At 41.9% G+C, this 14,199-nt stretch overlaps 1 protein-coding gene across 2 annotated transcripts; it reads right to left on the reverse strand.

The window, feature by feature from the left end:
* Positions 1 to 821: 821 nt before the first annotated feature.
* On the reverse strand, positions 822 to 13,690 carry LOC115130728 (calcium-binding protein 2-like). 2 transcript variants are annotated; one of them, XM_029662137.2, is made up of 7 exons: positions 13,251 to 13,690; positions 12,227 to 12,535; positions 2,418 to 2,448; positions 2,126 to 2,260; positions 1,815 to 1,924; positions 1,536 to 1,683; positions 822 to 1,283 (listed from the first exon to the last, which is right to left on the reverse strand). In XM_029662137.2, exons 1-7 carry the CDS (start codon positions 13,335 to 13,337, stop codon positions 1,258 to 1,260), a joined length of 846 nt encoding a protein of 281 aa, XP_029517997.1. In that variant the 5' UTR covers positions 13,338 to 13,690; the 3' UTR covers positions 822 to 1,257. The 2 variants fall into 2 exon arrangements, with proteins under 2 accessions (XP_029517997.1, XP_029517998.1); XM_029662138.2 differs by lacking the exons at positions 12,227 to 12,535; positions 13,251 to 13,690 and adding an exon at positions 7,322 to 8,431.
* Positions 13,691 to 14,199: the final 509 nt, after the last annotated feature.

Consider the following 14,199-nt stretch of genomic DNA (forward strand, 5'->3'; position numbering starts at 1 on the left):
TTCACTTGACACCACTCTTCTTCTTCACCCCATACATACTTTCCTCTTCCTCTTTTTTCCCCTCCATTCCTCCTCAGAAATTCATCTCTCTGTGTCTCCGTCCCAACATTCCTCTTCTCCCGACTTTGCTTGCGGCCCAGTGGCAGTCCAACGTAACTCCATCTCATAATCATCCTGCTCACCTTGGAAATGTGTATTCTCCGGGCGCCAACATTTTGAGAGCATGAGCAGTGGCCACACATAGAAAAATGACCCCCAAACTCAACTCTGTTCTACTCCCTTCGTGGCTGAAAACCTTCAGCTCTCTGTTGGTTCCATTCAATTACGCTTTGGTTCGTGTCCATGCACCATATGAACTACGACCCTTTCTCTGATTTATTTCTGTTACACCCAGCAGCTCAAGGTGATCAGCCCGGACTCAAACTTGCCACAGTGCTGCTCATAAACATAGTGTCTTTGCATATGCATAGCAGAGGAGGCTGGTGGGAGGAGCTATAGGAGGACAGCTTATTGTGTAATGGCTGCAATGGAATGAATGGAATTATCAAACATATGGAAACCACGTTTGACTTGGTTCCATTTTTTTCCATTGTCATAGAAGTTCATAAAATTGCTCAGTTGAGTTGGTTGAAACAAATATTTTCCATGCCACCGTGTGTTCTTTGCCTTGAACAGAAGATTAATTCATGAATTATAATTTTCATTAACTAAATTCCTGTCCCTATTTAGTCTTACGTTGCATTAAAATGTGTCTAATTTTATCATCAATAAATGAATTAGTCAAACATTTTCTTAGAAATTATTACATTTAAGATAACACATAAAAACAACACAGACAACTTTTTATTTGAAAATAACGTCACATTTTACAAACGAGATTAAACCTTTGAACACACATACAATCAGAGTAAAAACATTCACTTAAAAAAAAAGACACTTTAAAAAGATAAGAGATACTCATAAGAGACAGCCAAGCATTAGGATTTTGATATGTTACAACCAATCAATGTTCAATTTAACTGTCACAGCTTGAGTTACAAGATTTGTAGAACTACTATTAAGTGTTCACTCAATTTAAGTGCTGCTTGACAAAAAATAACAAACCGAGGTCCAGTCAGTAGAACAAGAATGTTCACTACAAATGTAGTGGTCCCTTTTCCAGTTCTTCACTACAAATGTAGTGGTCCCTTTTCCAGTTGTTCACTACAAATGTAGTGGTCCCTTTTCCAGTTGTTGCACAACAACCATATGGTTATCTCAGCGTGACATCATTCGAACAAATTCTTTGAAAAGAGAGAGAGAGATAATGACAGAGATTTAAATGAAAAGGAGACATGATTATCCCATACACAGACCGACAGAAAACCTGCCACTGCTTCTAACAAATATAAATCAGTACTGAAGTTGAGTATGCACGCACACACACACACACACACACACACACACACACACACACACACACACACACACACACACACACACACACACACACACACACACACACACACACACACACACACACACACATCTCTCACCCTCAAAGTCGACCAGTCCGTCCTGGTTGAGATCCACGTCTCGGAGGATCTCGTCGATCTCTCTGTTGGTCAGCTGTTCTCCCATCAGCTTCTTCATGGCCTCCCTCAGTTCCATTATACTGATTTGACCATCACTGTTAGCATCAAACTGTGTGTGAGAGAGAAAGAGAGAGAGAGACAGAGAGAGAAAGGAGGCTATAGTGACAGTTACTCACATTGAGAAAGACAGCAACCATTTCTGTCAGCTTTCAAACCACACAATCTGAGAGAGAGAGAGACCTCCTTGAATGCATCTCTCAGTTCTTTCACTCCGATCATGTCTGCTGTCTCTGCCAGCATCTTTGGGCCCATCAGCTCAACAAAGTCATCAAAGTCTAGTTTGCCGCCACCTACAGACCAGATAAAAACATTACTACTATTACTCATGGTTACAATATGGACAAAATGTCTTTCATTGCTTAAATAATCCTTGATTTTGTGTTTAATTCATTGCAATAATCAACCTAAATTCCGCCATAGCACTCAAGATATTTCAGATATTCCATGACACGGTGGTTTCCTCTGTCTCGTGATGATGACATCCAACTCACAGATGGACTGGCCCAGCTCGATGAGCTCCATCTCTGTGGGCATGTAGCCCATGGTCCTCATGCACTCTCCCAGGTCCTTGTAGCTGACATAACCATTCTTCTTCCTATCAAACTCCACAAACGCCTCGCGAAGCTCTGCAAACACACAGGCACACGCGTATGCACGCACGCACGCACACGCACACACACACAAACATACAAGTACGCACACAGGTTAAGAATTGGAGAATGTAGATTGTAAAACATGTCATGGTACGATTCTGACTGTGTGAGATAGAAAGGGAAAATCTACCTTCAATCTCCTCTGGTCGTAGGTCCCTGTCCTGTTGGAGGTTGCAGAGGGACTCACATAAGCAGACTGGTGGTGGCACATGAACACACACACACACATCGCATCACAAACACACACACGCACACACACGCAGTACATCACAACCCCACGAGACGTACGACGACGACAAAATCTGTTTACTCGTGTACCCACGACAAGACAAACAACGTACGTGCATGTTTTCATGTGGATACAAAAACCGCCGTCAAACACACAGATGTAAATCTAAAGATCAACAAACACAAAATGTTCAACCGCTGATATTAGAAAATACACAATGGGCCTCAATCACAAAGACAATGGGAACCAATCAGCCAAAGGTAGAAAAAGGAGGAGAGAAAAGAAGAGAGCGAAATTCTGCCATTTGTTTTTGCTTGATAAAATCGACATCTTTTTGTTACGGTATGATTAATAGCAGAGGTGGTACATGTGATATGTAGCGTGCCAGTAGACACACATTATTAGAAAGAGTAAACCAGGATGCTTTGCAAAGTTAGACTAAATAGTATCTATATCTAGTACATTGCGTCTAAAGATATAACACAGTATCAGTCAAAGGTTTGGACACCTACTCATTACAGAGTTTTTCTTTATCTTTACTAATTTCTACATTGTAGAATAATAGTGAAGACCTCATCACTATGAAATAACAAATATGGAATCATGTAGTAACCAAAGAAGTGTTAAACAAATCAAAATATTTTTCTTTTTTAAACACCCCTTGCCTTGATGACAGCGCTCATGAGGACCACCACAGGAAAGGAAGACCCAGAGTTAGCTGTGCTGCAGAGGATAAGTTCATTAGAGTTAATTGCACCTCAGATTGCAGCCCAAATAAATGCTTCACAGAGTTCAAGTAACAGACACATCTCAACATCAACAATTCAGAGGACACTGCGTGAATCAAACCTTCATGGCCGAATTGCTGCAAAGAAACCACTACTAAAGGACACCAATAAGAAGAAGAGACCTGCTTGGGTCAAGAAACTTGATCAATGGACATTAGACCGGTGGAAATCTGTCCTTTGGTCTGATGAGTCCAAATTTGCGATTTTTGGTTCCAACCGCTGTGTCTTTGTGAGACGCAGTGTAGGTGTACGGATGATCTCCGCATGTGTGGCATGGAGGAAGAGGTGTGATGGTGTGGGGGTTCTTTGCTGGTGACTCTGTCTGTGATTTATTTAGAATGGAAGGCACACTTAACCAGCATGGCTACCACAGCATGTTGCAGCGATACACCATCCTATCTGGTTTGGGCTTAGTGGGATTATGATTTGTTTTTCAACTGGACAATGACCCAACACACCTTCAGGCTGTGTAAGGGCTATTTGACCAAGAAGGAGATTGATGGAGTGCTGCACCAGATGACCTGGCCTCCACAATCACCCAACCTCAACCCAATTGATATGGTTTTGGATGAGTTGGACCGCAGAGTGAAGGAAAATCAGCCAACAAGTGCTTAGCATATATGGGAACTCCTTCAAGATGGTTGGAAAAGCATTCCAGGTGAAGCTGGTTGAGAGAATACCAAGAGTGTGCAAAGCTGTCATCAAGGCAAAGGGTGGCTACTTTGAAGAATCGGAAATGTAAAATATATTTTGATTTGTTTAACACTTTTTTGGTTACTGCATGATTCCATGTGTGTTATTTCATAGTTCGACAATGTTGAAAATAGTAATACAAATGAAGAAAAATCCTTGAGGTGGGTGTCCAAGTTTTTGACTGGTACTGTATATCTGAACCTAAATCTACACAGATTGCATTGTATGAGCCATGTTTGTATTATGGACCCGGTAAAATACTTTCACAAAACATAAATCACTGTAGTAACCAGATTATCAGGTAGTGTGGGGGGGGGGGGGGGGGGTTAGGAAATGTAGGTGGTTTATTGTAAGTAAGACCCTTGGACATATAATGTGAATTGTTTACAGACACACACACACACACATGTCCACACACTGTAGGTCGTGCCTGTTTTGGTGTAGTAGGTCATTAGGTTGAGTTTGTTTGATGGCAGAGAAATATAGGGAGAGACAATCCCTGTAGATGTCTTTCTCTTTACTATGGATGTTCTTCTTGGAATCTCCCTGTATGTGATAAACACAGTGCAACACCGCATCAAGGTTTGGTTGGACTCCTCTCTGCCTGCAGAATGTACTTTAAATAGCACGTTTGATTGGTTGTCCCATGATGAAAATGAAATGATTGTGGAGAGAATGTTATGTGGTGAGAAGGACGTGAAGATGATCATGATGTGTGGGTGAGTGTGTGTGTGTGTGTGTGTGAATAGTTTAGTATGTAATTGTAAGTGTACGTGTGTGTGTGATTGAGTATGCGCTTGCATGCATGTGTCTCATTATGTGTGTGTATGTGTTCACTAGCGTGTGTACGTACGATCTGGCTGCTTGCAAAGCCCTGTTTGAGGAAGATGCAGGCGGGTCCCACGATGCTGTGTAACACGGTGCAGTTCTGGACCAGTGCAGACAGTGGCGCCTTAAACTCCTCGTCCTCACCCGATTCCTCCTCGCCCTCCGACCGGGGCCCCTCCTGGCCCCCTGCCCCCCCCTTGCCCCCCAGGGGCCCGACGGCCCCCTTAGAACCAGAATCATCCAGAACTAGTGAACCCAACAGTCGTTGGTTTCACACTCTGTTTCCCTCTCTGTCTGCTGAGGTCTGACAGCCAGCTGTCCACAGCACTAGTCCTCAGGGAGATCCGATGTTACATCAGCAAACAGGACAGGACAGGATTGGCAATCTCTGTCAGACTTTTAGAAGTTTAACTCTATCTACATGACAAGCCCTATCAGCCAGCAGACCATCAGCCTAATAAGTCTAGCTCTCTGTCTGTTTATGTGCTGGTCTGTGTATTGGTTACAAGAAGCTATGCTTTCCCTCCATCTCTCACTCTTTCTCTCTCATCTATCTCTTTCTCTGTTCTGTTTTCCGAGGCTCAGTCTTGGCTCAGAGTTGGATTGGGGCGTTCATTCTGGTAAGTGTTCAGACACTCTGCTCATCTCAGAGACTCAACACAGTGTTACATAACACACTTACAGATTACATCTCGTCAATACGATAATACCAGAGTTGTGTTTAGTTACAGTTTTTCTCAACCTGTGTACAAACATGTTTTGGAAGTGTGGTAAAACTAACCTACAGCAAACCAACGATGATCAAATGCTTAAGTACGTTTGCAGAATGTCTGATACGTTTCTTGTCTTTATGCCTGGATTGCATATACTGTATTAGGCTCAGCTTTACAAAACTGTAAATACAATTGTCATCAATGAATGCAAAATTCAATGCGAAGTGTTTTGTTTACAGAATATGAACATGTTGTTTTCATCGGAAGAGAAAAGGTTGCAAACTGTTTCTGGCAATCAGTAAATACTACGACACAATATTGGAAATGGAAGGTACAATATAGGGAAAGATCTAGGCAACAGGGACTGTCAAATTTGTACGATTTTTTTTACAACATTGCAGACATGCAGAAAATGAAGTGGAGTTACTTCTAAGGGACTTTGGGTTACTCCTAAACACCCCCCCCCCCCCCTGTGTAAAAAGTGGTTGAATCAACATTGTTTCCACATCATTTCAACCCCCCCAAAAAATCTATGTGACGATGTGGAATCAACGTGGTAAATCAATTTGCCAATAGTTTTTTTTCACCCAACTTTGAATCTAAATCCAATGACATGGGTAATGTTTTGTTGTTGATTTCACTTTGAATTCACATTAGTTGACAGCTCAACCAAATGTGAATCAAAACTAAATGTTGAACTGGGGTCTATGCCCAGTGGGTTGTGACCTTCCATTATAGAGCTTTACAGTGGTGTGGATTGAGGCCTAGACATTCATATCAGTTGCCATTGTATTCACCTTCTTTATTTCTATTGGGGATTGTGTTTCTGCAGCCGATGGAAGGTCTAAGCCTATGCACAGTACTGAATACATGGAATTGGACTGTGAAGATATTGATGAAGGATTCCTGCACAGTGTGCTTATTTTCTATTTTCCTTTTGATCAGGAATAATATTGTAATTTTCCATAATTATGCACCTTTATGCACCAGTTTTGATCATCATGATTTAGTGACTGCAAAGCAAATATTTTGATCACTAGAATCAAAAACTGCACACGCTAACTTTCTGTTTTGTCAGCTTAGACTCAAGAGAAATAAATGTTTGTGTTGATCTTTTTTTGCAGACAGTCGTGTTCTTTTGAGTAATGTATTAGCGATTGTGACGGTAGCATATAGAATTGATGAATATACTTAAGTTTTGAGAAGGCAACTACATTTTGAAAAAAATGCATTTACTGTTTTTGTTTCAATGGGCCACAGAATTCTGTGTCTTGAGAACACTTTAAAAAAATCAACAACATTGATCTATAAAAAAAATATGCTTGTATGCGCTTGAGAATAACTGTAGTATCAAAATCCACGTCTGGTACCAGATTGATCTGGTTGTTGGGCCTGCCCTTTAGGGAACACAAGGATAAAGATCTCTGGGGAGTAATACTGCTTGTCAGGCTCGGAGATCATCAAAGAAAGATCTCCATTGTACAGAGATGCAGAGACGTTGTGCATATAAGTGAAAAAGAAACGTCATAGATTGTCTCTGCTGGAGTTGTTCAGAATAATCACGTTGAATATGGTTTCAGATCAATGTTGTGACAATCCTGCAGATCAATGTTGCTTAAAAATGCACAGGACCTATTCTAAATTGAGTACTTTGCAGAAAAAAATACATTTTGCCAATATTTTCAGGGTACTACAAACATAAACACACAGACAAGGAAATAGCAAGCAAGCAAAGGCTTCTCTCATCCCATATCTTTAAAAAAAAGCAAATAACTGCTCTTACCTTCATTTTGTTTTTCATGGATGGCTTAGTACAATTTCCCATCCCCTATCCTCGGAGTGTGAAGTAACACTCTTGACCCTCCTTCTCTTTTCCCTCCCTCTCTATTCTATTTATCTTGTTCCTATTTTTTCTGTCTGTCTTTCTCTCTCTCTCCCTTCCCCCTTTCTTTGGAGATCCAAAGGTCCCACCCGAGATTAGAGTTCTGAGGAGGGGTCCAGGAGGTCCCATCACCCAGTCACATCGTGGTCTGAAGTGATGTTCATATCAGAGATGAAACATACAGTAGAACCTCTAAGCCACACTCAGAAGATCCAAAATCCCATAAACAACATCCTGATCTGCGTTTAAGGTCGCCTAAAACAAACATTAACCTAGTCCACTTCTGTGTCTGAACAGAAAAGAGTTCATGCGTGCATTACTCTGTCTTTCTCCCTCTCGCTCCTACTCACTCATCAACTCTCAATTTGACCCCTTCTTAAATCCCCTATCTCGCTACCCCTCTCCTTCTCTCCTCCTCTCTGTCCCTAGAGCAAGGCTTGTTACAGCATTCAAATGACTACATCTACGTAGGGGGGTGAGATGCAGACAGACAGAGAGAGAGGGGGAGAGACAGATAGAGAAAGAGGGGGAGAGATAGACAGAGAGAGGGAGGAGAGATAGAGAGAATTAGAGGGGACAAACACAAGGGATTTAAAAATCCCTATCCCTCCATTTCAGATTAAAGGGAGCGATGGAGGGGTAAGAAGAGAAACGGATAGAGTAAAGAGATTGAGAGAAACAACGAAAGGGAGAAATTGAGGGCAGGTTGGAGAGAGAGGTGATACAAGATGAAAAGAGAGGATGAGAAGGAGGAGTGATGGAGAGAAAAGGATGGACAATTCAGAGAAACAGGGAGAAAGAAAATCAAACTGGTCATGAGATAAAAATCTACGGGAAAGCAGGAAGAGAACAAGACAAGAAGCAAAGCAGGGAAAGAAACAACAAATGAGCGAGGAAGAAAAGAGCCAAGAGTGAGACTGAAGCCGGGAAGCAAGCTGCTGTTTTGGACTACCATTAGATGCGTGTATGTGCGTATGTTAGAATCACACACACCATTAACTGTATGCTTGTGTTAATAATATCCAAACCAAATACGCGCATCACAGTCGAATGCTCTAATTGGTCTGTTTTTAAAATCAATCAACACATCTTCATGCTTTCCTTGGATGTCAAATGTAATATTCTCTCTGATTGGTGAATGATAAAAGCATTACGGAGGTTCTAATCCGAGCTGTAATGCTGTCTAATCCAGAGACACAGGACATAATATCAGACACTCCAGGATAACATTTAAACTGTGACTCACATGACATGACTGTGACTAAACTGTGACTCAACACTGACTCAAATGTCAAAATAAATACTATGACTACTGATGGGAATTACATGCTGTATATATATATATATATATATATATATATATAGATAGAGAGAGAGAGAGAGAGAGAGAGACCTTTAGGATTTATTTATTGTCAACAGGGGCAGATGTTAATATACGGTAGCCTGACTTTGTAGAGCTTATTACTAATGCATACCATTCTAAGCCATTGTCCTTGTGATTGACCTTGGGGGCATAAGGCTAAGGGTTAGGTTCCATAGACACTGGTCTAAGGTCAGATTTGTGTTTCCCCCCCATATGGTTAAGGTTAGGATTGGGAGAAGGTAAAGTGATGCCAGATCGATGCCCATTGGTGCCCAGCGGGCCCCAACTATTATCCAGAGAGTTCCATACCCTCGTAAGTCAGAGGGATGAACTCTGTGATAGGCCTGGTCCTCCAGCTGGGACTTGTTATGATGCACAGCTGTGAACAAAGTACTTTGGCAACTTCCAGGCTATTGGGTAGTCAAACACATCAGTGTGTACGTGTGTGTGTGTGTGTGTGTGTGTGTACGTGTGCATGTGTGTGTTGTATAAATAACATTTGTAGTAGGATATACATTTTGTGACATTCCATGACCACTCAAAGATGAGGCTTACCTGATATTACCTTACCTCAAATTCTGCCAAATATTTATTTAATATTTGATACTGTGGTTTGGTCATGTCCCTCTCTACCCCTTCCGGCTCTCTGTCTCTCTGTCTCTCTGTCTCTCTCTCTCTCTCTCTCTCTCTCTCTCTCTCTCTATGTCTCTCTCTCTCTCTCTCTCTCTCTCTCTCTCTCTCTCTCTCTCTCTCTCTCTCTCTCTCTCTCTCTCTTCACATCCAGTCAAACCCAGACGTATGGTATAGTAGCAGATAAGAATTATGAGTGCCAAGATTAACTGAGTGACAGATGTCTGTTACAAGATCAACCGACCGCTTTTCCTCTATACTTTTGGAGACAGACTCTGATTTAGATCAAATGAACATTTTGGCTCATGTCATGACAAAATCTTTAACAAGTACTAGGTCAGTACTAGGGCAGTTCAACACTGCAGTGTCAATTTTATACCACTAGAGGACAGCTTCTGTCCAGAATATAGTACAAAATATAATACAAAATATAGTGTTCCATAAGTATTTGGCAGAATTTAAAGCAGCAATCAGCAGCTGAAACAACTAAAAAGTGTACTCCCCGTCCTGTTTGGGTAAAAAGCTGAGGGATGGGGCTGGAGAAATGTAACCACTCTCAAATTCATAGACCGAGCTATGGATGCAAGGACTGACCATACATGATATCAAAATGATTGGTTTAACCATGTTTTCAGGCAATATAGTGTTTGTTTACATTTACTTTGTTAAACAAACATTGGAGTAAAACAAGCTTATATTTTGGGTTCTGAAGCTCATGAGGCATTTAGAAGTTGTATTATTCACGAATCAATGTGTATATATAATTAATTTATAAGTCACAAAATGTATGTAGCAACTGCAGATTGCCCCTTTAAAACCACATCGTATTTGATCTATATGGCCACAAGGGAGAATTCTCCTTGTTTAATGAATAGGATCTCTACAGATCGGTGTCCCACCCTCGGGACGGTTGAGCTAATGTGATTAGCATGACATTGTAAGTAACAAGAACATTTCCCAGCACATAGATATATCTGATGTGTCTAAATTCTTGTTAATCTAACTGCACTGTCCAATTTACAGTAGCTAGTACAGTGAAAGAATACCATTCTATTGTTTGAGGAGGGTGCACAATTATGAGCGTGTAAAATGTATGAATAAACCAATTAGGCATAATTGGGCAGTCTTGATACACCATTTTGAATAGATATGCAATAGTTCATTGGATCAGTCTAAAATGTTGGGCAAACACTGCTGCCATCTAGTGGCCAATGTCTAAATTGCGCCTAGGCTAGAATAATTCATTATGGCCATTCTCTTGCATTTCAAAGAAGATTATACACAAAAAAACACGTTTTCTTCTTTGTATTATGTTTTACCAGATCTAATGTGTTATTTTCTCCTACATTAATTTCACATTACAAAGTGTTTCCTTTCAAATGCTGCATATCCTTGCTCCAGGGCCTGAGCTACAAGCATTTAGATTTGGGTATGTAATTTTAGGCGAAAATTGAAAATTACTTAAGAGGTTTTAACTATCCTTTAGTGGATTTCAGATTTTCACGAGGATAGAAGAACAAGATCTCTCTCACTCACTCACTCACACACACACACACACACACACACACACACACACACACACACACACACACACACACACACACACGGTAAATCAGGACTAGTCCCAGGACAAGTCTGGTAAACAACACTCATGCTGTTGATAGGATAAACATTGTTGCAACCACTGCCATTAAGACTGATTACCTATCTAATTGATATTTTATTATTGATCATGTCAATTAATCATGTCACTCTGTTGGGCTTCTGGTTCTGTGTGTTCTGATCTGCATCAGGTATCAGTATTAGACCTCTCTGTCACACGACCAGTATGACACGACCAGGTGTCAGCTCACAACCACAACCACACACACACACGCAAACACACGCACACACACACTTTGTTTGCTCTGCATGCCTAGAGGACGGAGTGTGTGGTAAGTGTGTGTGTATTGAGACAGACTCAGGTAGACTCGCATCATGTAACCTGACTCTTACCCCTGACTGGAAGTAAGGCTCTGGTCGCTATGGTGATATGCGTGTAGGAGCCGGTAATTCTGTAGATGTATTATGTTCTGATCAGGTGTTAGATACTGATACTAGTGTCCAGTGACTCAACTTGTCAACTACAGGAACTCTGCAGTGAGTCAGAACCAGAGCCGAATACGGGCACAGGGGAGAGCAGGCCAGGCCAGGCCAGGCAGGACAGGCTAGGCCAGGCAGGACAGGCTAGGCCAGGGGAGAGCAGGCCAGGCCAGGCCAGGACAGGCCAGACCAGGGGAGAGGGGAGGAACCAGACTCCTGAGGGCAAACCTACTGCCCTCGCCCCAAGACTCTGAAGCCATGTGATGTTGTGCTGTTGTGTCGGTGTAATGTGGATGGGGACGAGTACTGTTTGGTGTTTATTACTACTGGGGCTTAAAATGATATCTGTTACGAATTACAGTTTCCTAATGTAGCAGATACCAATGAAGGAGCTTAAACCCTCACACACGCTACCACATGAACCCTGAACACATAGATAAACAACACAACTCTGTTAGCATCAAGGCTAACACTTAAACATGGGATATAGGGTATAGGATAAGCAGCTACCGTAAAGTATGGGGACAGAGTCAGCGTTTTTATTTGGAGCAGGGGGCCTTCGAATTTCAATCAGGACCTTGGTAGATTGCAATCGTGCCTTGGATGGATGGACATGGACACACACACACACACACACACACACACACACACACACACACACACACACACACACACACACATGGCTAAAGAAGGCCTATCTCAGGGCAGACCCGGGTCATCCTGGCTCTTACCGGTCCAAATGCTGGGTCCATTATAGGGACTAGGTCTATGGACTCCTTCTCTTCCTGCTTCTGACCACTCGTCTTCATCATATCTGCCACATCCAGGTCCTCCACATCCAGGTCCTCCTCTGCCTCCTCTTCATCCCCTGTACCTCTCTCTCTATCTCTGGGGAAGGGGGTGGGTGTCTGGCTGTACCTCCTACCATGGGGGGGGTTGACTCCAGCCGCTGACACTTCTGAGTCTCCACTCTGCTCACTGGACCGCCTCCTCTGCTTAATCTGCTGTTTCTGAACCTTCTTACTGATCGCTGCTTTTACCTGCATGGGGAAAGTACAGGTGCGAGATCAATTATAACAACGTTGTTACTGATAGTCAGGAACTGAGTCAGATCCATACAAGTGTTTCAAACAAACTAAGAAATGAATCAGATATTATTATTTCAAATTGAAAAATGAACAATAATTGAGTAACGAACAAATTGATGTTTGAGGTCAAATTCACTGGTAAATTCACAAGTATTCTCCATCAATTAATCATTTTCTCTTAATTTTCTATTTTTTCATATACCGTACCTGCAAGGTCATCCCTATCCCCGCCCCATTCTATATCAATCCATTCATCTTTTCACCCTCAACTCCCCCTAACACAGGTTTTCACGAGGATAGAAGAACAAGATCTCTCTCTCTCACTCACTCACTCACTCACTCACTCACTCTCTCTCACACACACACACACACACACACACACACACACACACACACACACACACACACACACACACACACACACACACACACACACACACACACACACACACACACACACACACACACACACACACACACACTCATTTATATACACCCAATATCATCTTAAACTCCAAGAGATGCTAAAACCTCTCATAACATCTATGGTTGTTCACTCGAGGTAGAGAGGTATTAGTCAAATATAGAAGATAATACAATTATACATTGTGTAATTAATTCACATGAAAACAAACCGACACAAACACACCCATACACAAACACACACCTGTTTTGCGCTTTTCCCGTGCGGCAAGCTCATCCCTGCTGAACCACCTCCTCCAGCGGAAGAATCCTTCGGAATGATCATGAACATCTCGGTGTTGTTTTCTTACACGCCCTATCTCTTTCTCCCCCTCCCTTTCTCGCTCCCTCTCTTTCTCGCTCTCACTCTCTCTCTCACTTCCTCCCTCTCCTCTCTAGTTTTCCCGAGTGGATTTCTTTTTACAGACACTTCAAACTGACTAGTTCTGTATCTATTAAAGTAATTTTGTCTGGACTCTTCTAAATTCTGCTTTGACTTGCTTTCTCTCTCCCAAGTTTAAAATCAGAAAATAGCTAACTTTTCCTAAATAAAATTGTTCTCCCTTTGTACTCCCTTGATTTCCCTCCCTTTCTCTTTTCTCCCTTTCCCCTGTCTCTATCTATCCCTGTTCAGCGGTTGTTAGTGCGTGCCTCTCTCTATCTCTCGTCCTGTTCGTCCAGGTGAGGGGGGTTTTATCATCATGTGTCCTGCAACTCAGGGATTGAGTTCCTGCCCCCCCCCCTCTCTCTCTCTCTCTCTCTCTCTCTCTCTCTCCACTTCCTCTCTCTCTCGCTCTCTCTCTCATCCTATCTCTCCATCACCCCCCCCACACACACACATACTTTGTCACTTTGTACTCATTCAACGGTTTTTCTTTATTTTTACTATTTTCTATATTGTATAATTATAGTGAAGACATCAAAACTATGAAATAACACTTATAGAATCATGTAGTAACCAAAAAGTGTTAAACATATCAAAATCTATTTTATATTCAAGATTCTTCAAAGTAGCCACCCTTTGCCTTTGCATTCTCTCAACCAGCTTCATGACGAATGCTTTTCCAACTTGAAGGAAGGAGTTCCCACATATGCTGAGCACTTGTTGACTGCTTTTCCTTCACTTTGCGGTCCAACTCATCCCAAACCATCTC

This window comes from Oncorhynchus nerka, linkage group LG6 (assembly GCF_034236695.1).
Source record: "Oncorhynchus nerka isolate Pitt River linkage group LG6, Oner_Uvic_2.0, whole genome shotgun sequence".
In the NCBI taxonomy this organism is placed as follows: domain Eukaryota; kingdom Metazoa; phylum Chordata; class Actinopteri; order Salmoniformes; family Salmonidae; genus Oncorhynchus; species Oncorhynchus nerka.

Bases quoted from the DNA above. Each gene is read 5' to 3' on its own strand.
- LOC115130728 (XM_029662137.2), bottom strand. From the start codon at position 13,337: ATGTTCATGATCATTCCGAAGGATTCTTCCGCTGGAGGAGGTGGTTCA. The intron at 12,536-13,250 runs GTGTGTGTTTGT...TTCCCCATGCAG, and splicing joins ACGGGAAAAGCGCAAAACAG to GTAAAAGCAGCGATCAGTAA. The intron at 2,449-12,226 runs GTAAGAGCCAGG...AACCTCCAACAG, and splicing joins TGGACCCAGCATTTGGACCG to GACAGGGACCTACGACCAGA.